The sequence below is a fragment of the Rana temporaria genome, chromosome 1 (genome assembly GCF_905171775.1).
Source record: "Rana temporaria chromosome 1, aRanTem1.1, whole genome shotgun sequence".
NCBI classification, from domain to species: domain Eukaryota; kingdom Metazoa; phylum Chordata; class Amphibia; order Anura; family Ranidae; genus Rana; species Rana temporaria.
In genome coordinates, this window is record NC_053489.1 from 255060012 (window position 1) to 255084649 (window position 24638).

The 24638-nt window shown below is 44.9% G+C and overlaps 1 protein-coding gene across 4 annotated transcripts in view; it reads right to left on the reverse strand.

Annotated features, from left to right (window-relative positions):
• The window catches only part of CARMIL3 (capping protein regulator and myosin 1 linker 3), a 139542-nt gene that overhangs the window by 104722 nt on the left and 10182 nt on the right, over positions 1 to 24638 (reverse strand). For all 4 annotated transcript variants that reach the window (XM_040354355.1, XM_040354359.1, XM_040354349.1 and 1 more), the window contains exon 3: positions 2865 to 2915. In XM_040354355.1, coding sequence (XP_040210289.1) covers positions 2865 to 2915 — 51 coding nt within the window. The remainder of the gene's footprint in view (positions 1 to 2864; positions 2916 to 24638) is intronic.

Below are 24638 nucleotides of genomic sequence, written 5' to 3' on the forward strand. Positions count from 1 at the left end.
TCTGACAGCTATCAAAGATTTGCCCATAGACGCTGTCTTTTGAGCTGCACTTGATCATCCCGGATCCCCTTATGGAAGATTCAGGATCTTACTATTCTGTGACTTTTGGGTTTCCTATTTGGCTCAACTGGATTTTATGGATGCCATTGTCAATGGATATTGAAAGCTATGGTGGTTTGTGTTTTTTTTTTTCCATCAACACAATCAGTGTTGATGGTGGATTTCCTCTTGCGGAGCTATTGTGTTCCCCTGGCAAGGGAGGGGGGGACAGTGGAGCGATCCGTGCTGGGAGAACACAGTGATTATTGCTAGCAGCACTTATTTTATTTTAGGTGTCATATAGTGCAGCCCTCAAAAATCCACTCGTCTGCTCGAATTTTACGAGTGGATTCTGAGGTCTGGCGAGGAAGGGCTGCCTGGGAGTCGGGGGGGGGGGGCGAGCCGTGAGCCTGTGTCAAATGGGAGTCCTTCTCCCAGCAATCACCGAGGCCGGAGGGGGAAGAGAGAGAGAGACGCCCAGGTGATCAGAGTGCAGCGGGGGGAACAGAGATAACAGCTTTCATTTCAATAGCCGTGTTCCCCGCCGCTCGCTGTCAGATACAGCCCCGCCCCCTGGTCCCAGGACTTTGATTGACAGATCACCCGTCACTGGGATTGGACGGGTGATCGGTCTATCAAAATTCCCCCGGCCAGGGGGCGGGGCTGTATATGACGTTGCGCGGCGGGAACACGGCTATTGAAATGAAAGCTGTTGGTGGACACATGGCTGCATGGTGGACACAAGACTGCATTGGTGGGCACTGGGCACACGGCTGCATGGTGGACACATGACTGCATTGGTGGGCACAAGGCTGCATGTGGCCACTAGGCACATGGCTGCATTGGTGGGCACACGGCTGCATTGGTGGGCGCATGGCTGCATTGGTGGGCACTAGGCTCAAGGCTGCATTGGTGGGCACAAGGCTGCATTGGTGGGCACAAGGCTGCATTGGTGGGCACTAGGCACAAGGCTGCATTGGTGGGCACTAGGCACAAGGCTGCATTGGTGGGCACAAGGCTGCATTGGTGGACACTAGGCACAAGGCTGCATGGTGGACACACGCAGCCTGCATTGGTGGGCACGGATACAGTTGTTGTTAATATTTATTTTAATAACTTAATTCTGCATAATACATTTGAGTGTCATTTTATGAGAGCGTGTTTAGGGGTGGAATTAGGGGTGGGCTGGGTGGGACAACTGGTGGCAAGTAACCCTTGAGGCCTGGATGGTAGCTCAGGACTTGAAATTTTGAGCCCTGATATAGTGCCACTTCATTCAAGTCCCTGCAAAGCACCGTGATGCGTTATGCTGCTGTACGGTGACATGTGGTGCCATCCAGTGTGGTGCGGTAAAATGCAGGCATGCTGTATTTTTCCGCACTGCACATGACACCAGCTTTGTGGTTTGAACCAGGTGCATAGAAAGCAATTGTGCCCCAGAGGTAATTGTCTGCACATAGTGTGAACAAGCTCTTAGACTACACTTTGTTGGTAAGATCTTTTAACACTACTGTACAAGAACACATGCAACAACATATAAATGCTGGGGTTTAGATACCCTTTAATAACACATAGGCATCTGAGCTGAAACCTTCTCCTACAGGCCCATACACACGATAAGAAAATCGGAAGTAAAATTCCATAGGACGAGCGATCGTCCAATTATCTGATCGTTAGTAAAGTGCCTTCAACAGTCGATTCTGACTTTTCGGATGACAAAACCTGAAGGTGCATGCTTAAAAAATGTTATCGTGTGTGAACACAACATCCTATTTTCGTTTAATTAGAACAGTTTTCGCCTGAAAAAAAAAAAAAACGTAAGAGCAATACTGCACATACCCGTAAACAAAAGAATACCTTACAAAATAATTCAACACATTATAGGCATACCCCGCTTTTAAGTACACAATGGGGTTTATTTACTATAGCTGGAAAGCGCATGAAATGGATACAGCGCCCAGAGGCGATTCAGTTCGCATGTGTTGCTCTTTACAAGTCTCTCACTCACTCAAAGCTTAATTGAACAAGCTGGGGTTAGAAGCTCATTAGTTTTTATGCAGAAATTAACCTGGTTTTGCAATTTCCAGCTTTAGTAAATAAACCCCATTGTGTACCTAAAAGTGGGGTATGCCTGTACTTGTGGAAGAAAAGAGCCTGGGCGCCGCACTCCGATATATATATTCACCTTTTATTAACCCACGTATTGAAAGAAAAATGGTACCCATACAGCAAAGGTTGGTGAAACAACAGCTAGCGCGTTTCACACCTGGACTGGTGCTTAATCATAGCTGAAGATGTATTCTGACGTACGAGAATTTTCGTAAGTTGAGTAACCTCTTCACGTTCGATATGAGACTAGCATGCAACAACAAAAACAGATGATTATTCGTCCGATAATTTGATTGTGTGCACCAGGCTTAAGAATTGTAACACCTAATTTATATCAATTTGTGGGAAAAAGGTGAGAGCATAACTCTAGCTTATTATCTAATAAAGCAAAACTGGGCCCCTCCTTTTAAAGCACCTGTTTGGTGGTATAGGACAAATACATAAGTTGAAAAATTTATTACAGAAAGAATTATAAGAACATCTAGTACAGTCAGCAATGGACAATTTAGCATATACAATTGCTTATCGTCTTGCATATAAATGTTCTGCTTACAATCATTGCTCATAACCACATGGGAATTTTCCCTTACCAGCCCAGCCCCAAACAACGTGCAAAACAGAACAATAACAAGCAACCAAATTCCTTCGTTTCCAGAAATCAAATGCATCAAAGTCAAACTGTATATAAGAAATCATCAAGTATAGTGCATACTGACCTTTGCTGGTAATTTGATGTAAAAAATATAGAATCTCCAGCATGTTGTTACCTGCAGAGAAACACAGCGGAGTGTAAATGAATAGAAATAAGCACACATGCATTTCTACTAATGAACCAGTTACAGAATATAACTTATTGTTCATGAATCTCCTGCACAGAAACAGGTACCAAAAACATGGGTTGCCATGGTAACATTCATCCTCTATTTCGGAAAACCTTTTAATTGTCTAACATTTTAGAAAAAAATACAAAAAAAAAGCTGAGCCTATAAATAACCGCGCACACGGTTTATCATCGTGAACAGGAGGATTCTGACAAGGTTTTTCTAAAGAATAGCAAACCGCTCCGTTAGACGAGCACAGAACCATATGCTAAGCATAATAGTATGTTTTACTACAAACTAAGCAAGCCACCAGAACCTGCCTTCAGTCTACTCCATTTCAAATCTGTTGTGACAGGAAGTCAGGTAAATCTGTGGGTGTTGTCACAAACGGGACATACATTTCTGCCTTGCTTAGACAATACACTAATCATTATTAGGCGTCGGCTGCGAGAAATAGCCGGACAAGGTCTAAGGGCGTTGAAAGACTCCAGCTGCTCAGAATGAGGCAATTAAGGCCTCTATAAGTAGTCCAAAGGATTACCACTAATTGGCTGCATCACTCCTAAGGCTGTGTGAGTGGGAGAGCAGTGCCAGAAGGTCTTCGGTGGAGGTGAGGAGACCATTGATTTTTCTGTGTGATAAAAATCAAAAGACTATTGTTTGTGCTGTATGACCAGCACTGTCTACCCAGCAGTAGGCTGTGTTAGACTTCATAGATAGGTTCCTGTGTGGAAGGTAGATGCCCAGAGTGGCTAGGATTTATTTTATGTTTGATTTTGTTTATGCTGTTTGGATGCTTGCAATTGTTTTCCAGCAAGATGGAAAAATAAACCAGAAACTTTGTTTTCAGCCGTCTTCGACTGCCAGTCTGTATAAATTCAGTGTGTGGTGAACCCATCCAAGGGGTCACACACCCCGCTACCGAGCTAACCCCTTACACTGTGAACAAAATGATGGGTTCTTCATACATAGAATGATGAAGTGGTCAAACTTCTGATCACTCGGGGAACTAACAATTAAGCTTCTAGACAATCCCTCATCACACAACAGGCATATCGATCATTCACTGCATGTTGGGGATCATCCCATTACTTTGGAAAGCCCATGTAATTTTATCTGTTTTTTGTTAGATAAGATAAACAAGGATTACGCTGACAAATTATGAACTAGCAAAATAGTTGTCTTCTTCTGGTTCTAGGGCCTTTTCTGACCATTCTGGTCTTCCATCCCAGACTGCCTGCAACTATAGTCACACCAGGCAGCAAAGGTTATAATTGTTTGCCCACTTCTTCACATTCATTTCCTCTAGACCTTTATGTTGCTTTAATAGTTTTACAAATACCCATACCACAATTTCTATACCCATGCTTACCCATGCTTACATTGTCTTTGCTCTGCTACACTCCTCCCAAGAGTCTCGCAGCTGTGGGCTGTCTGAAGGGGGGTATGTGCTGAAGGGGGGTCCATCTGTGCTTAAAGGGGGTCCATCTGTGCTGAAGGGGGGTCTGTGCTGAATGAAGGGGCCTGTGTGGAATGGGGGGGTCTGTGCTGAAGGGGGGGGTCCATCTGTGCTGAATGGAGGGGGTCTGTGCAGAATGGGGGGGTCTGTGCAGAATGGGGGGGTCTGTGCTGAAGGGGGGGTGTGTCTGTGCTAAATGGAGCGGTCTGTGCAGAATGGGGGGGTCTGTGCTTAAGGGGGTCCATATGTGCTGAATGGAGGGGTCTGTGCTGAAGGGGGGTCCATCTGTGCTGAAGGGGGGTCTGTACATTCTCTAGGCTATATTTATATGGGCATGGAGTGAAGCTGAATTATCTCAAGAGCTATTTCACACTGCCAGCTGACCGCGTTAAATGCGACTGTGTATCGCCACTCCCGAAGCGCCCCCCCCCCTGAAAAAGTTTCAGCGGACGCCCATGCCTCAGGCTCCACCTCTGGTGTGCTCCCTACAATATTTGTCCATTGTCCTCTACACTCCATCCACATGTCATATTCAAAACCCTACCTCTTGTGTGCTCCTCACACTGTTGTCTGCCCATAACCATTTCTAGACTGTCCTCCCTCCTTCACACTCCTCCCAAATGCATATATGAAGTTCAAAACCTGCCTTTTTGTGTGTGTGCCCCAATATATTGTCTGGCCATACTCACGTCTACATTGTCCACCCTACGTTACATTTCTCCCAAATGCATATGTCAAGTTCAAACCCTGCCTTTTGTATGGGACACATCCATCCATACCCACTCCTATGTTGCCTACACTTTTTAAAGGCCAATGTTAGATCCCAACCCCCACCTTTTTGTGTGCTAATCACAGGGAAAGTAAAGCTGGCCATACACAAGCAGGATTTTTGAATGAAAATTCATGCAAACATTTGTACAAAAATCTGTACAAAATTCTCAGTACACTCAATGACTTGATGAATGTCATTTGACAGTACTCTAAAATGTAATTGCTTTTAGAATTTGATATTGGAACAAATGAACTTTCCCAACGAAAACCACATACACTGTAAAGCCTCATACACACGATCCAATTGTTGGCCAACCGAGTGTCAGATTTTTGTCTTCAGGGCGTGTGCCTGAATCTTGTCTTGCATACTAATGGTACACAATTGTCGGCCAACAAACACGAACATAGTGACGTACTACAAGGAATTTCAGCTCAAAGGGTGAGAGCCACCCTTTGAGACCCCTTCTGCTATTTTGTGTTTGGTGAGCATTGATTCTGAGCATGCGTGTTTGAACTTTAAATTTTTTTACATCTTTTCTGATGATCAAAAACAAACATTAAATTGACTCTACTAACAATTAGATAATGAGGATTCTCAAAATAAAACATTTCAAACAAAATTCTATTAGTGTAGATCCAGCTTTAATAACTGTTTTTATGATGACAAATTATCACAAGTAGCATTGAACATTGTAACCAAGTGTACATGAAAACCATAACAATCTCAAAATCCACAACAGACTGTGGGCCAGATCCACAAAAACCTGACGTAACTTAAAAAATCCAATTTAAGTTACACTGCCTTAAAGTTTCTACCTAAGTGCCTGATCCACAAAGCACTTATCTAGAAATTTCAGGCTGTGTAACTAAAATTCCGCCGGCGCAAGGCGTTCCTATTCAAATGGGGCGAGTCCCATTTAAATGAGGCGCGCTCCCGCGCCGGCCGTACTGCGCATGCGCGAAGTTACGTTACGCCGAGTTTTGAGGATCGCGACGGCTTAAAGTTGCGTCGGGGAAAAAAAAAATGACAGCGGCATGCATTCCTGAGGGAGAACTCCATGCCAATTTTCAAAGAAAAAACCGGCATGGGTTCCCCCCCCAGGAGCATACCAGGCCCTTAGGTCTGGCATGGGTTGTAAGGAGACCCCCCCACGCCGAAAAATTGACGTAGGGGGTCCCCCTACAATCCATACCAGACCCGTATCCAAAGCAAGCTACCCGGCCGGCCAGGAAGGGAGTGGGGACAAGCGAGCGCCCCCCCCCCCTCCTGAGCCGTACCAGGCCGCGTGCCCTCAACATGGGGGGGTTGGGTGCTCTGGGGCAGGGGGGCGCACTGCGGGCCCCCCCACCCCCAGAGCACCCTGTCCCCATGTTGATGAGGACAGGACCTCTTCCCGACAACCCTTGCCATTGGTTGTCGGGGTCTGCGGGCGGGGGCTTATCGGAATCTGGGAGTCCCCTTTAATAAGGGGGCCCCCAGATACCGGCCCCCCACCCTAAGTGAATGGATATGGGGTACATCGTACCCCTATCCATTCACCTGGAGGCAAAAAGTAAAAGTTAATAAACACACAACACAAGGCTTTTTAAAATATTTTATTATTCTGCTCCGGACGCCCCCCCTGTCTTCGTTATTAGCTCAATTACCAGGGGGGGCTTCTTCTTCCGCTCTCCGGGGGTCTTCTCCGCTCTCCGGGGGGGTTTCTTCTTCCGCTCTCCGGGGGGGGCTTCTCCGGACTCCGGGGGGCTTCTTCCATCTTCTCCCCTCTTCCGCTGTTGACTCGGCGAACCCCGGTTCTTCTGCAGCTCTCCGGTGCCTTCTTCTTCAGCGCTGGCTGCCTGCTATGTTTGTGTGTTAGCTCGATTTCAAACAGGCAGCCGGCGCGGTCTTCTGTGACGCCAGGGTCTTCTGGTCTTCTGTTCTTCCGATGTTGCCTCGTCGCCTGTTGTCGCTGTAATGATGGAAGCGCGCCTTGCATCCCATTTATATAGGCATCACCGTCCCATCATGCTCCGGTAGGTACCCACGTGGTGGGTGCCTACCCACGTGCACCCACCACGTGGGTACCTGCCGGAGCATGATGGGACGGTGATGCCTATATAAATGGGATGCAAGGCGCGCTTCCATCATTACAGCGACAACAGGCGACGAGGCAACATCGGAAGAAAGGAAGAGAAGACCCTGACGCCACAGAAGACCGCGCCGGCTGCCTGTTTGAAATCGAGCTAACACACAAACATAGCAGGCAGCCAGCGCTGAAGAAGAAGGCACCGGAGAGCTGCAGAAGAACCGGGGTTCGCCGAGTCAACAGCGGAAGAGGGGAGAAGATGGAAGAAGCCCCCCGGAGTCCGGAGAAGCCCCCCCCGGAGAGCGGGAGAAGAAACCCCCCCCCGGAGAGCGGAGAAGACCCCCGGAGAGTGGAAGAAGAAGCCCCCCCTGGTAATTGAGCTAATAACGAAGACAGGGGGGGCGTCCGGAGCAGAATAATAAAATATTTTAAAAAGCCTTGTGTTGTGTGTTTATTAACTTTTACTTTTTGCCTCCAGGTGAATGGATAGGGGTACGATGTACCCCATATCCATTCACTTAGGGTGGGGGGCCGGTATCTGGGGGCCCCCTTATTAAAGGGGACTCCCAGATTCCGATAAGCCCCCGCCCGCAGACCCCGACAACCAATGGCAAGGGTTGTCGGGAAGAGGTCCTGTCCTCATCAACATGGGGACAGGGTGCTCTGGGGTGGGGGGGCCCGCAGTGCGCCCCCCTGCCCCAGAGCACCCAACCCCCCCATGTTGAGGGCACGCGGCCTGGCACGGCTCAGGAGGGGGGGGGCGCTCGCTCGTCCCCACTCCCTTCCTGGCCGGCCGGGTAGCGTGCTTTGGATACGGGTCTGGTATAGATTGTAGGGGGACCCCTACGTCGATTTTTCGGCGTAGGGGGGGTCCCCTTACAACCCATACCAGACCTAAGGGCCTGGTATGCTCCTGGGGGGGAACCCATGCCGGTTTTGTTTTTACAAATTGACGTGGAGTTCTCCCTTGGGAAAGCATACCAAATGCCGTCGCTGGAATGGGCCTTTACAAGGTGTGACTAACTTTACACTTTGTAGAACGAGCCCTAATTTTACACTTGCAAAATAACACTTACGGCGCAAAAACGAAGCTAGAAAGCTTTGTGGATCGCCTTAAGTGCTAATTTGCATACTAGCAACGGCATTTCGACTCGAAATGCCCCCAGCGGCGGATGCGGTACTGCATCCTAAGATTCGGCAGTGTAATTCAATTACACATGCCGGATCTTCTGTCTAACTTTGGAAAAAGCCTTTTGAGAATCGTTTCCAAAGTTACACACAGACTGAACAGCAGTTAAGTCGGAGTATCTCTTTTGAGGATAACCCCCTGTATGTTTAAAAGTGTATCAATATAATAAGTTATATTTAAGTTCATAAATTTAGGAAGCATCGCGCAGTTTTGCCAAATGAAGAGAGGAGCACAACTATTTATACTGAAAAACAAGACAAACACACTTTAACCAAAGATGTAAAAAACTAAAACAAAATCACACTTATAAACATATCCTTGCACTTCTGACATTCTCTAAGTAAAAGGCTACATTTGTGAGTGTGATACTTTGTTTTCATGTATCTTTAATTAAAAGAGTCACTACACTATGCTGTGCGCTTTGCTGTTGCTTTTATTTTTTAGTGTTGTCTGCCTATGCCCCTTCATTGTCTGTCCTCCTCTACACTGCTCCCGAACACACATTTGATATTCCAAATATTGCCTCTTGTATTTACCCCCTCACTGAATTTCAAAGAGTATTTTTTAACAAAGATGAATCATCAATGATTATAATTGGAAGTCATACAATGTTATTCTTGTGAGCTGTACATATATTTATAAGACTGAGGTAAATTCAAACTTATGATTGCCATTCTTCACTTCCACTCCCTTTTTAGCTGGTGGTTTTCTAGGAAGTGACTTAAAGTGTATATTCAGAACAGAATATGAAACGGTTATAACATATGTTTTTTTTTAATTGCTGTCTATGTCCCCGCTGGGGAGATTCACCCTCACAATTGGTCCTAGTGACCACTGTCTCTAATACAGAAAGTGATGGTAAATCCCAAATTTGGGCTTTATATACATCTTAATGTACTTATGCCTAGAAAAGGCCTTACCCTCTTCAAACAGAGGCTGTTGTTACTGTATACAGAGCTGTGCAAACTTTTTTGGGCAGGTGTGAAGAAATAAATATATGTGAAGTATAATCAGCGCAAACAACCACACATTTAAGCTCTGGTTAACTAACAGCTCCCCACCTACTGAAGAAGCTCACTTTAGTATCAGCGTGGTGAGCTGAAAACATGTTTGTTTTCCACATAATTATTATTATTTTTTTTATCCCTTGATCCAATTTTTTAATAAATTTGTAGCAGAGAGCACTATGGTTTCTCCATTTCTATTTCTTGGTATGTTATATCTTTAATTGAGACTCAAGAAGTGGAGTAGCGTGATTAAGGGATGCAAATTGAGGAGTGTTCCAGTACCATCCTGGGTGGAGTTCACTGAGGCTTTTGTGACTCTGTGGTGGGGTCATACCTTGGAGGTGAGCAGGCATTTTATCTGGAGGTGGTGGGCACTGAACACATTGGATGTTTTTTAAGGATTGTCACTTACTTGGACCTACACTACGGTGGAATCCTGATATTGGTGACTATTACACTATTGATACTACATTAGTTATTTCAGCTATGGGATTATTTTTATGTCTTATGTTTTTATTGTGATTGAGCTGCACTTATATTTTGTACTTAAAGCGGGAGTTCACCCATAAATGCTGTTTTTGCTCTTTTACCCTTAGATGTATGGTCATTTAGTCTAGGGGAATCGGCTAGTTGTTTTAAAATCCGAGCATTACTTACCGTTGTAGAGGGCGATCTTCTCCGCCACTTCCGGGTATGGGTCTTTGGGAGTGGGCGTTCCTTCTTGATTGACAGTCTTCCTACAGGCTTCCGAAAGGCTTCCGACGGTCGCATCCATCGCGTCACGAGTAGCCGAAAGAAGCCGAACGTCGGTGCGGCTCTATACTGCGCCTGCGCACCGACGTTCGGCTACTTTCGGAAAATCGTGACGCGATGGATGCGACCGTCGGAAGCCTTTCGGAAGCCTGTCGGAAGACTGTCAATCAAGAAGGAACCCCCAGTCCCGCAGCCCATACCCGGAAGTGGCGGAGAAGATCGCCCTCTACAACGGTAAGTAATGCTCGGATTTTAAAACAACTAGCCGATTCCCCTAGACTAAATGAGCATACATCTAAGGGTAAAAACAGCATTTTACCGGTGAACCTCCGCTTTAAGGTGTGAAGAAATGATGTAAAGTAAGAATGCTTTCAAAAAGATATATTTGATTGTTTATTTTGATCAATTTACAAAATGAAAAGTCAGCAAACACAAGAAAAATCTAAATCAAAACAATATTTGGTGTGATTACCCTTTGGCTTAAACCCAGCATCAATTCCTATACTTGCACACTATGTGCACCTGCAAAAAGTTAGTGATTTTGTAGGATTAGGCATATGATTAACCAATTATACCAAGCAGATGCTAATGATCATCAATTTCATAAATAGGTTGAAACACAGTCATTAACTTAAACAGAAACAATTGTGTAGGAGGCTCAAAACTGCGAGGAAAAGCCAAACACTACAGTTTCATGTCACAGGTCATACACCATGGCAAGACACAGCAACAAACACAGCAACAAGACACAAGTAATGATTAAGCACAAGATGTTTGTGTGAAACCCGTCTATGTGACCTTGTGTTGGTGTTATCACTTTGAACAATAAAAGGCAATCGGAATTTCTGGATGTGCAGCCATTTATTTTCTTACAAAAAGACACAAGGTAGTTACATTGCATCAGCAAGCTCTCTCCCAGGCAAAGATTCCAAAGCAGACTGGGGTTTCAAGATGTGTTATTTATTAGGGAGAAGTGGTGGCCGCTCCATTAGGTGATCCTGAGTATTTGAGGGTGCCTTACCCTCTGCCAACCCATCTGCTGGGGATTGGTCAGGGCCCTTAGAACACTCCAGGGAGCTCCTCCTCACCTCCATTCCCATTCTTCTAGAATCTTCTCCAAGTTTCTGGAAGTAGAGACGGGTATTCGAAGTGCTGCTATGAGTCATCCAGCCCTCACTGAGTCTCTGTCCAGACCCAGACAAAAAAAAAACACAGGCTTGGCTGCTAGCCAAAATAAAGGGGAGGTGGGAATAGATGTGTTATTTAAGCTCTTTGGAAAAAGTGCAAAGAAATGGGCAACATTGAGGACTGCAGACACAGAGGTCAGTCAAAGAAACTTAATACATCAGATAAAAGACACATCATGCTTACTTCTCTTTGATATCAGAAGATGTCCAGCAGTGCCATCAGCACAGAACTGGCAGAAACCAGTGGGACCCAGGTACGCACATCTACTGTCAGGAGAAGTCTGGCCAGAAGTGGGCTTCATGGAAGAGTTGTTGACAAAAAGCCATACCTCTGATGTGAAAACAAGGCTAAGCGACTCAACTACAGTATGCATGAAAACATAGGAACTGTGGTACAGAAAATGGCAACAGGTGCTCTGGACTGAGGAGTTAAAATGTGAAATATTTGGCTGTAGCAGGAGGCAGTTTGTATGCCGAAGGACTGGAGAACAGTACCATAATGAATATCTGCAGGGAGAAGTGAAGCATGGTGGAGATTCCTTGCAAGTATAGGGCTGCATTTCTGCAAATGGAGATGGAGATTTGGTCAGCGTCAATAGTGTCCTCAATGCTGAGAATTACAGGAAGATACTTATCCCTCATGCCATACCACCAGGGAGGCGTGTGATTGACCCCAAATTTATTCTGCAGCAAGAAAACGACCCTGAACATACAACCAATGTCATTAAAAACTATCTTCGGTGTAAAGAAGAACAAGGAATCCTGCAAGTGATCCCATCAATATCATTGAGCCTGTTTGGTAATACTTGAAGAGACAGAAGGATTTGGGGCAGCCTATTCCTTCAGGAGGTCTGTGGTTAGTTCTCCAAGATGTTTGGAACAACCTACCTGCTGAGTTCCTTCAACAACTGTGTGTAAGGATACCGCAAATAATTGATGCTGTTTTGAAGGCAAAGGGTGGCCACACTAAATATTGATTTGATTTGGATTTCTCTTCTGTTCATTTACTTTTAATTTTGTTAGAGCCCATTCACACAGGGGCAACACGACTTCTAGCACGACTTTGGGAGGCAACTTGGACACGACTTGAGTATGAATCATCAGGCAACTTACAAGGCAACTTCAAGTCGCCTCCAGGACAGGAGGCTTTCCAGCGGCCAATCAAACAACAATCAGCTCTGTGGGAGGGAAGGGGTTTGCCTGAGAGATGCATGTTATCTTCCTGTATTGCTGCTTCAGTTAAGACAGTCAGACTTCTGAGGCAACTTCCATTGAAATCAATGGGTACAAGTTGCCTACAAGTTGCCTAGAAGTCACACCCTAATCACCCTGCACGGTGCAGATTCCCTCTGCTGCCTGGCTGGCAGCAGGGGGAATCATTGTAAAAAAATATATAATTTTTTTTTTTTAAAGTAATAATAAAATAACTTAATAAATAAACTACTGACATCAATCTCTGCCCACTACTGATACTGTCCACTTCCATATATATATATATATATATATATATATTACACACACTGTATTTGCTGGCGTATAAGACTACCTTTTACACTTAAAAAAACTGGCCAAAAAGCAGGGGTCGTTTTATACGCCGGGTCAGCTGCTCGGATGTCTGCTGGATGTGCAGTAATACTGTATGTAGCTTTGGCTACATACAGTATATACCGCATAGCCAATCCCGATGAGCGATGTATTCAAATTAATACAGAGCCTGCTCAGATTGGAGTAACAACCTCTGCCAATCTGAGCAGGCTACATACAGTAGCCTGCTCGGATTGGCTTTGAGAGTCAGAGAGGCGTGGGCTGATGATGTTACAGCCTCTGCCAATCCAAGCAGTCTTTGTATTCATTAAAAGAATACATCGCTCGTCATGATTGGCTCCAGTTTCAGCAAGAATGAAGATGAATATGAAGCGTCGGAAGCCTCGGAAGGGGGGTCGTCTTATACGGTGAGTACAGGCAAAAAATCTTAAAAAACTGTAAAATTAGGGGGGCGTCTTATACGCCCGGTCGCCTTATACACCGGCAAATACGGTATATATATATACATACACACACGTGCACACCCTAATGCAATAGGCTGTGCACACCTATGTCTTACACTCATGGCCAATCCAAACAGATCAGGTAAGTCTGGCCATAAGTAGCCTCGTAAAAGTGTTGCCTTTTGATTGAGTGTCATTTACAATTACTGAACGAAGGTGAAAACAATTAGCTCATGCAGTACAAGGTGTGGGTTATTGCAAATGTTCTAGCTTGTCACAGAAGTAGCAGATCTGGGCTACTGTCAGTGTCAAGGAAAGATCACAATGGTAGTGTCCTTGTTAGACTTGTGAGAGGAAGAGCATATATCACCCGCTCCAATTTTCTTGCCAAGTACAAATCAAAACTGTGACGGGCAGATCCTACTGTAACTAAGCAATAAACACTCATGCAATCAAGACTGACGGCAATAATTTCAGCATTTCAGATTTTGAACCAATCAAAATCAACATTTAGTATTTTTACATAACTGGCTAGGAAAATGTTCACATCTCTGGGAACCATGCAGTTAAAAAATAATAATTTAATTTTGTTTAAAAACTCTTGGAAGAGAAATTCAAACTTGCATTTAACAACGGGGAAAAAAATCTAATCTTCCACTTTATTTTAAAGCACTTGCCTTAAAATTAAATTGTAGTCTTTTTTTCATAATTCTATTTATTGAAGTTTTTTCAGAGTATGAAAAAAAGACATGGCAGAAGACAGTCACATAGCATGGCTTGGTGTAATGCCAGAATGGTCAGGGGCCAGGCATCTCATGCAAGTAGTAGTTCTTACCTGTATACACAAGTAAGAACTATTAGCCCTGGTTCACGCTGGTGCGTTTTGATATGCGATTTGACATGTCAAATCGGTAGCATTTGCTGGCAATTGCTGGCAAAGGCACCGCCCTAATCGGTGCGAAGCTGCATCTGCAGTGCTGCACCGATTTCAAAAAGTCGTTTCTGTACTACTCTTGGGATTTCGGCCTGTGATTTACATTGACATCTGTGCAGAAACTGTGTCCGAAATTGTGACTGACAAGCGGGAGTGAAATTGTGCAAGTTCAGCTGAACTTGCACAGCTTCATTCCCGCAGGCCCAGTGTGAACCTGGGCTACCACTCGGTAAGTCTACTAATAAAGGGAGGGAAGAGAAAGGAACAGTAGAAAGGGATGGATATGAAGGGGAGGGAGAAGGATTCCTTCCAACGTGTCACATGTCAACGTGGTCACAGGGATACACAAACCCGTTTTTTAATTTAAGGTAATAGGTTGATTAACTAAAATTGGAGAGCACAAAATATTGTGTAGCTCTGCATAGAAACCAGCAAAAAACAGCAAAAAAAATCAACTTCCAATTTTTTTTTTGTCAAATCTTAATTAAACAAGCTGACATTAGATGCTAGTAGCCAAATACATTTTAACAGTTATGATTTCCAATAAATGTATAGATTTTGATTTCAGCTGTAACCATAAAGTAAAAGGCATTGCAGTCAAATGTAGTCAAAGTTAATTTTATTTCATATGCCTGTTTATTATTTTTCACCACATTTACATGCAGACCAAGCTGACCAGCAAATATAACAGTAAACAGGTTTGGAACAAGCTTCATCACTACCAGAGGTACTCACATAGGATCAATGTATTCTTCTATGTAACCACTTGCCGGCCGCGCACTATAATTTTACTGCTACAGTGTGGGCCGGCTGCACAGAATCACATATATATATATATATATATATATATATATATATATATATAAAATGTGATTCTGCTTTTCTGGTTAGGGAGCACGCGTGTGTACCACTGGCACACTGACTGTACTGTGATTAGTCACAGCACAAGCCGATCACCGTGTATCGGCCAATGGAAGACCCACCAGCACCCGCTAATTGGCGAGCAGGAAGACAGGAGAAAGCTCTATCAATGTAAACAATACACAGCTCTGTCCTGTCAGCAGGGATGTGATGGTTTTTGTTTCCCTGCAAAGCAGGGGGGAAAAAAACAGAACATCCTTTAGTAAAAGCAGCTTACAATACACACATAAACACAGCTTAAGCCTCGTACACACGACCGAGAAACTCGACGGGCGAAACACATCAAGTTCCTTGTCGAGTTCCTTGTTAGGCTTGTCAAGGAACTCGACAAGCTTGCGTACACACTGTCAAGCCAAAATCTCCTCGTTCTCAAACGCGAAGACATACAACGCATACAACGGCAGGGGAAGTTCGATTCCACTGGCACAACTCTTGGGGCTGCTTTTGCTAATTTCATGTGTTTGCATGTAAATAAAAGTTTGGTAAGAGTTCAATGCCTTTTGGCTTCAGTTATTTAGTGCCCCGGAAGAACTAGAGGGGAGCATCCGGAGGTTTTTTACAGACCAGCCCAGCCCAGAATCTATCCTTACTGAATGGGAATCTTTCAAATTGTACCTTAAACGTCTGCTCAGTGGGGAGGTCAATAAGGTTAAGAGGCGGTCAGAGGCTCTCAGGGAGGCTTTGGAGATGCAGGTCCACACATTAGAGACTAAGTATGTCCAGGACCCCACTGAGACAGCTAGAGGGGCGTGGCAGTCTGCTCAATCTGCGTATGAGCACCTGCTCGCCTCCACGGCCGAAAAAAAACGTTTTTTCACCAAAACTGCATTTTTTGAGGAGGGAGAGACGACGGGCCGTCTTCTGGCTCGGATAGCGAACTCTGAACAGAAGTCCCCAGCTATTGGGGCACTGCGGACCGTAGCTGGGCGACTGGTTCATACTCCCGACCTAATCATACAGACACTAGCGGATTTTTACGAACAGCTGTATCGCCCGGCTTCGACCTATAGCACTGAGGAGCTGTCCGCCTATTTGGACGGCATAGCATTTCAGTGTCTATCCCTTTCCCAGAGCTCGGAGCTGGACTCTCCCTTGACCCTAAAAGAACTACAGGAGGCAGTGGCGACCTTCCCCAATTGTAAAGCTCCAGGGGGTGATGGAATACCCATGGAGATTTATAAACAATACTCTGAGATCCTATTGCCCAGACTACTGAGGGTATTTAATGCTGCAAGGGAGATTAGTGCCCTCCCATCCTCCATGGCTAAGGCACACATTGTACTAATCCTTAAACCGGGCAAGGACCCAGTGGATCCGGCCTCATACAGGCCGATCTCACTACTCCAGTCTGATATCAAACTCCTTGCGAAAGTGCTGGCCCTCAGGTTAAATAAAGTAATTACCTCAGTCATACACCCGGATCAGGCGGGATTTATGCCCAACAAATCTACAGCTATAAACCTCAGAAGGCTATTTCTTAACATGCAGTCCAGGGCAGATAATTTGGGGAGGAGAGCTCTGCTGTCGCTTGACGCTATGAAGGCTTTTGATAGCGTGGAGTGGCCGTATCTCTGGGGGGTGCTGCGGCGATTCGGATTCGGTGAGGTGTTTATCTCCTGGGTGCGGTTGCTGTACCATCTCCCCCAAGCGGCTATCAGAGAGGCTGGGAGAGTGTCTGTGTCTTTTGCTCTGGGCCGGGGTACGCGGCAGGGGTGTCCACTGTCCCCCCTGCTGTTTGCCCTAGCAATAGAACCACTGGCGAGTCAGATTAGGGACCATAGGGGTATCACCGGCTTCTGCTATGGAGACAGACAGGAGAAGGTGATGCTGTACGCAGATGACACGATGATCCTGTTAGGTGATACGGAGCAATCCCTGAGCAGGACAATGGAAACGGTAGTCAAATTTTTGGGAGTTTTCGGGCCTTAAAATAAACTGGTCTAAGTCTGCCTTGATGCCTCTGGATGACACCCAGCTGCAACACGGAGACAGTGTGGGTGGTATCCCTGTAGCCACTACCTTTAAATACTTAGGAATACAGGTGACGCCGCGTATTGGGGAATATGGCTCGTTGAACATCTCCCCGCTGCTGGCTAGATTTCGCTCCCGGGCCAAGACGTGGAATGCTTTGTGTATGTCAGTTGCGGGCAAAGTGAATCTGATTAAGATGATTCTAATGCCCCAACTGCTCTACATGCTGCATAATTCCTCGGTGGTTATCCCCCTAAAGACCTTTAGGATAGTTAACACCATCTTTCGAGAATTGATATGGAAGAACCGCCCACCCAGGATAAAATTAGAGCACCTGCAGCGCCCCAAGGAGGAGGGGGGGCTGGCCCTCCCGAATCCTTGGCTGTACTATCTGGCGTCGCAACTGCAGCACTTAATAGGTACCATGGTACTAGAGGGGGGGCAGTCAGACAGGGTCCCCAGCGCCTCTGAGCATATTATGCTCAGGACGGTGGGAGGAGCGTCGATCCCGACAGCACTGGAGTCCTTGGCCTTTGAAAGATCCCATAAAAACTTCCCCACCTATAGCCTAATACAGAAGATATGGAACAAAGCCAAGTATTTACAAGGGGCCTCGGGGGTCACCGAATTTAGCCCTATCTGGGCAAATGAATCGTATCCTGAACTAGCCAAACTGCAACAAGGGGAAAGGTGGAAGAGATATGGGATCCGTTATTTATCACAGATTCTGGGTGGTGGTGGTCTATTGCCTTTTGAGACGCTGAGGGAGACATACCAGTTGCCAGCGAGCATGTTCTTCTACTACATGCAGCTTAGGCACGCATTTGTCGCCCAATCCAGGGCCTCAGAGTTGCATGTGGAATCCCTTCCAATCCTCTCCCAGCTCAAGAGCGCAGAAACGTCTAAAGGGTTTATATCCCAGAGCTATAGTGTACTGCTTTGCAGGTACCTTAAAAAACACCCTCTGACAGTTAGGAAGAAGTGGGAAGCGGATGTAGGCCCCCTGGAGGAGGAGCAGTGGGAGGAGGCCCTGCAGTCAGTTAACAGCTGCTCCCTAAATGTGACACAACGACTCACACAACTGTATATACTCCTAAGAGTATACTATACGCCCCACAGATTGCATCTTATGGGGGTGCGGCCCACACCGACATGCGCAAGATGTAAAAGAGATCATGGGGATTTGATACACATGCTCTGGCGCTGCCCCAAGTTGCACACCTACTGGGCGGGTGTGATAGACACGCTAAACGCGGTGTTCCAGGTCTCAATCCCATTAGACCCTAAGCAGTGTCTCCTGAATCTTCTGGATGAGCTGGAGTGGGAACCCCACACTAGAGAGGCCATCACCAGGGCCCTGTTCTTGGCCAGGAAACTAATTATGCGACACTGGATATCCGAGGAGCCTCCCACGGTTAGGGAATGGATAACTGCACTCGGTAGCACGTTAAGGATGGAAAAGGTCATATACCAGCATAGGGGTTGCTCCGGAAAATTTGAACGGCTATGGGATTCGTGGCTGGGAACGCCGGGGCTAGCCCCGAACGACCTGGTCATGGACAGAATCTTGGGCTAGAGAGATGGGTTGAGGTGTGAGGGAGGGATGCGGTCCATGGGTCCTGTCAGAATGTTGTTTTATACTTACACTTGTGAATGTTTTGTACATGGCCATGTATGGATCTGCTCTTTTGCTTATGATTACGGTACTTTGGACTGTAAGTGACAAATTTTTGATCAATAAACTTGTTTTTTGGATTAAAAAAAAGTTTGGTAAGAGACGATTTGCACTTTTCAGTCTGTTACAGCTTTAAAAATGTGTTATCTCCATTACAAATGCTACTTTTACTCCCGTCTCATCCTTTAATCTGAGCAAGCGTGGGTTTCTTAGCATACAGACGTTCGAGTTTCTCATTGAAAACCAGCCCGACCAGAAACTCGACGAGCCAAATCAGACTCCCGTCGAGGAAATAGAGAACTTGCTTTCTTTTTGGCTCGTCGAGGTTCTCGACAGTTTCCTCGACGAAAATGTACACACGACCGGTTTCCTCTGCAAAAAAATATCTCCCAGCAAGGTTCTTGCTGGTTTTTGCCGAGAAACTACTAGGCCTTAGGCACACATTTAACCCTTTGATTGCCCCTTTGATGTTAATCTCTTTCCAGCCAGTGTCATTAGTGCAGTGTCAGTGTACTGTATACTATTAGCACTGATCACTGTATTAGTGTCACTGGTTCCCACACAGTGTCAGAGGTGTTAATTAGCGTCAGATTGCCTGCCACACTATCACAGTCCCAATATATGTTGCTGATCACCGCCATTATTAGTATAAAAATAAATAAATACAAATTCCAGTTTGTAGGCGCTTTAACTTTCACACAAACCAATCAATATACGATTTTTTTACCAAAAATATGTAGCACAATACATATTGGCTTAAATTTATGAAGAAATTCGATTTTTTACATTTTTTTTATTACATTTTGCAAGACAGCTCGATCTGTATGCACATGTAGAGAAAAATTGTAATTAGGCACAAGCTATAGAAAAGTAATCTATATACAGAATACGATCATCTCATGTATTAATTCCATACATTTATCAGAAGACAATGTTTTTTATGATGGTGGTCCTTAAAGCTGTTGTCTATTTTTTAGAGTTGGCAATTTAAGTATGTCACAGCTATAAAAACAAAAAAATCTATGGAAAGAAAACAGAATGTAATGAGCACAGAGTTAAAGTGGAACTAAATGCTCCTATCCTTTACAGCCAAGGAAGCTGCCATCTTAGCCTCTGATCTTCAGTTGCCATGGTGCAAGTGATTAGGACACCAGCCATTTGATGACTTGACAGTTCACTTGAGATCATGTCATGTCTTGAATGTAACAGTTTAGGGAAGCAGTTAAGTCAATGGGTTTCGTTCCACTTGAACTGGTGTAAGGCTGTACGCCACACAAGTACAATATAGATTCAAAAACGTTCACATAATAGTAGTCTTTGACCTGCACTAAGTATTAAGAAGCACATTTACTTTCCAGGACCTACAACGTAGGGCAGGAAGGCAGGGCCGATCCTAGGGTCACAGGCGCCTGGGTGCAGAAATATTTCTGGCGCCCCCACATGGGCGTCGTCATTTTACTAACTCCTCCCCTTTACAAATGTTTCTATGGCAATGACTCAACCACAGAGATGCTCCCCCACAAAAGTCTTCATTACCCTGGGATCCTTACATGATCTCTTAACAATAAACAAAATACAGGAAGAGAAGCAAAATACTTTATTGGGACCTGGAGGGGGAGCCTCTGTGATGGACACAGAGAGGGCTTCTGTTAGAGAGTCTGTTAGATGTTTGGCGCCCCCAACTCTAAAGGCGCCTGGGTGCAATGCACCCTGTGCACACTGCCTAGGATCGGCCCTGCAGGAAGGCTTGCTATGCAGCAGTGGAGCTTATTTGTCACAGGATCTATTATACTTAGGCAGGTCACAGACTATGCAATTTTTTTTCCTTCCAAAAGAAAAGTGCTTGATTCCCCCATCAACACAGTCAGTGTTGATGGGGGAATCCCTCCTGCAGTGCTATTGTGTTTTCCAGACTGGGAATCTTCCCTGCAGGCAGAACATAATAACTACAGTTGTTAATAGTTTGGGAAAACCCAACGGGCTTGTTGTCGATAGATGGACTTGTGCATAACCAGGGTACCCATACACAGCTAGAAATTCAGCCGGTCCCCGGTTGAACCAACCAAATTTAGATTCATGTATGTCTGGCTTTACATGCGCTCATTTGAAGCCTTTGTATACATTGGTTGGCTAATTGCTAGAACTATGTTAGTGTGCTCTAAGCTTTTTGTGCTCCTTTAGTTCTGATCTCCCATGCAATAACTTGCACAGCAAAATACAGTGACAAAAACCTGTTATTTCTTGATGTCTATGTAAGCTCCTTTGCATTTAGATTAACAGTGCTTAAAACTTTTACCAAACCATTTTTTAATAATAATAATATGCATTACATTTAGTGCTAATATATGAATTTCTTCAAAAAGGAAATACGTTTTAATGCTATCATGGCCTAAAACCATTATAAAGCTTAATGCAAATGTAAGAAATTGAATTTTGCTTTACAAGCTTTCAAAAGCATCTGCAGATCATAAACAGTAGTTGAGCATGGTTCTGAATATACTGTAGAGGTGACAGTTAAAACAGTACATTATGAAGTGAACATTATAAAGAATGCTCAATAATAATAATCAAGTTAGTCACTATAATTTATATATAATTATATAGGATGCAACCCCTTTAATGTCTAAACTGCTGACAACAAAAGTGAGTACACCTCTAAATGAAAATGTTCAAAATGAGCACAAAGTGTCCATATTTTGTGTGATCATCATTATTTTCCAGCACTGTCTTAACCCACTTGGGCATGGAGTTCACCAGAACTGGAGTCCTCTTCCACTCCTCCATGACGACATCACAGAGCTGGTGAATGTTAGAGACCTTGCGTTCCTCCACCTTCTGTTTGAGGATGCCCCACAGATGTTCAATAGTTTTTAGGTCTGGAGATATGCTTGGTCATTCCATCACCTTTACCCTCTGCTTCTTTAGCAAGTCAGTGGTCATCTTGGAGGTGTGTTTTGGGTCGTAATCATGTTGGAATACTGCCCTGCGGCCCAGTCTCCGAAGATAGGGGATCATGCTCTTATTCAGTATGTCACAGTACATGATGGCATTCATGGATCCCTCCCTCAATGAACTGCAGCTTCCCAGTGCTGGCAGCACGCATGCAGCCTCAGACAATGACAATCCCACCACCATGCTTGACTGTAGGAAAGACACACTTGTCTTTGTACTCCTCACCTGGTTGCCGCCACACACACTGGACACCATCTGAACCAAAAAAAATATTTTGGTCTCTTTAGACCACAGGACATGGTTCCAGTACTCCATACATCATCTTTAGAAGAGGCTTCCTTTTGGTACAACAGCCATGCAGACCAATTTGATGCAGTGTGCGGTGTATGATCTGAGCACCTTCAACCTGTGCAGCAATGCTGGCAGAACTCATACGTCTATTTCCCAAAGACAACCTCTGGATATGACGCTGAGCACTTCTTTGGTCGACCATGGTGAGGCCTATTTTGAGTGGAGCCTGTCCTGTTAAACCGCTGTATGGTCTTGACCACCATGCTGGGTCTTGGCAATCTTCTTATAGCCTAGGCCATCTTTATGTAGAGCAACAATTCTTTTTTTCAGATCCTCAGAGTTCTTTGCCATGAGGTGCTATGTTGAACTTCCAGTGACCAGTATGAGAGATTGAGAGCGATAACAGCAAATTTAACCCACCTGAGACCTTGTAACACTAACGAGTCACATGACACTGGCGAGGGAAAATGGCTAATTGGGCCCAATTTGGACATTTCCACTTAGGGGTTAACTCACTTTTGTTGCCAGCGGTTTAGACATTAATGGCTGTGTGTTGAGTTATTTTAAGGTGTCAGCTAATTGACACTATTATACAAGCTGTACACTCACTACTTTACATTGTAGCAAAGTGTCATTTCTTCATTTATTTTTTCAACATATTTGAGCAGACAAACATTATATCTTCACACAAACAGTTGTAAAGGTTATATGCTTGAACATGACATATAAAATTGACATTGTGTGTTTACTCTTATAATCTAAATTAACAAAAGTGCAGATTTGTCACATGGAAAAAGTAAGTACACTGAAGGTAACTAGCAACAGTTGGTGTCAAAATGCATGAATGTACAATCAGAAAGAGATTTTACCAATTTATCTTGCATGGGAGGAGTGACAGGAAGAAGTACTAAATGAACAGTAGAGCAGAATTGGAGTTTACCATTAAACGAATAGGCAAAGACCAGGTCTTCTGGAAAAATGTACTGTGGACTGACACATCAAAATCAAGAGTTGTTTGGCCACAGTAATTGTAGAAATGCTTGGCACAAATTGAAGACAGCATTTTAGAAGAAAATCCTCATACAAAATGTGAAGCATAATAGTGGCTTCACGGTTTGCAGTTATCAAATCAACTATGAATTCTGCATCAAATCATCATCATATCTGATTATGGACAAACTTCTTGATCCCCTTCAGTCCGGATTTCACCCTCAAGACTCCACGGAAACTATTCTCCTTAAACTCACCAACGACCTGCTAACAGCTAAAACCAACGGACACTATTCTCTACTACTTCTCCTTGGCCTCTCTGCTGCCCTTGATACAGTGGACCACCCCTCCTCCTCAAAAAACTCCACTGCTTTGGACCTGTGACTGTACTCTTCGCTGGTTCTCATCCTAGCTATCCCACTGCTCATTCAGTGTCACTTACAACTCTACTTCCTCCTCTGCTCTTCCTTTCTCTGTCGGGGTCCCTTAAGGTTCTGTTCTTGGACCTCTCCTTTTCTCAATCTACACCTCCCCCTGGGTCAGTTGATGGCCTCCTATGACTTTTAATATTATCTCTACGTGGACGACACCCAAATCTACCTCTCCACCCCCCAACTCACTCCATCTATCTCCTCACGCATTACCAACTGACTAACAGACATATCTGTCTGGATTGTCACATCACTTCCAGTTCCTGTCATCCAATCACTGTCCAAAGCTTGCCGCCTCAACCTCCACAACATCTCCAAGATACACGCCTTCCAAACCAATGTCACCACAAAGCTTCTAATCCACTCCCTGGCAACGCTGTATCCTGGCCTAGGCAAACAAGGCCTAGGGCAGCACTTTGCTGGGGGGCAGCACGTAAAGAGTCCCCACTGGCTTGCGTTACACTATTAGTGTAGTGCCGGTCTTATGGGGCGGACTGGGAGGAAAATTAGACAAGAGCTCCCATAGTCTAGCGCTGCTTCTAATTTTGACTGTCCTATCATCCTGGACCAGGGGAGGGTCTGTCAGTTTATTTTTTATCATCCCTGTCCCATTGCAGAGATTTTCTTTCACTTCCTGCCCCATAGCCAAACAGAAAGTGAGAGGAAATCTATGCAAATTAGGGCAAATAATTCTCCCCCCCCTCCCCAGGCCCTCAGAACTAGTGTCCCCACACTACTGCTCCCTGGTCATCTCTCGCTTCGACTACTGCAACTTCCTCCTCATTGGCTTACCTCTAAATAGGCTACCCTTTTATTCCATCATGAATGCTGCTGCCAGGCTCATCCACCTTTCAGCATTTGCTTCCCTTCGCTGCCAATGCCTCCATTTGCTGCCACTCAACCAACAAATTAAATTCAAGTTACTAACAGTACCTTACAAAGCCATCTAAAACCTGGCTCCCAGCTACATCACTAACCTGGTCTCAAAAAAACAACCAAATTGTCCTCTATGCTCCTCCCAAGACCTCCTGCTCTCTAGCTTGCTTGTCACCTCATCCCATGCTTGCCTCCAGGACTTCTT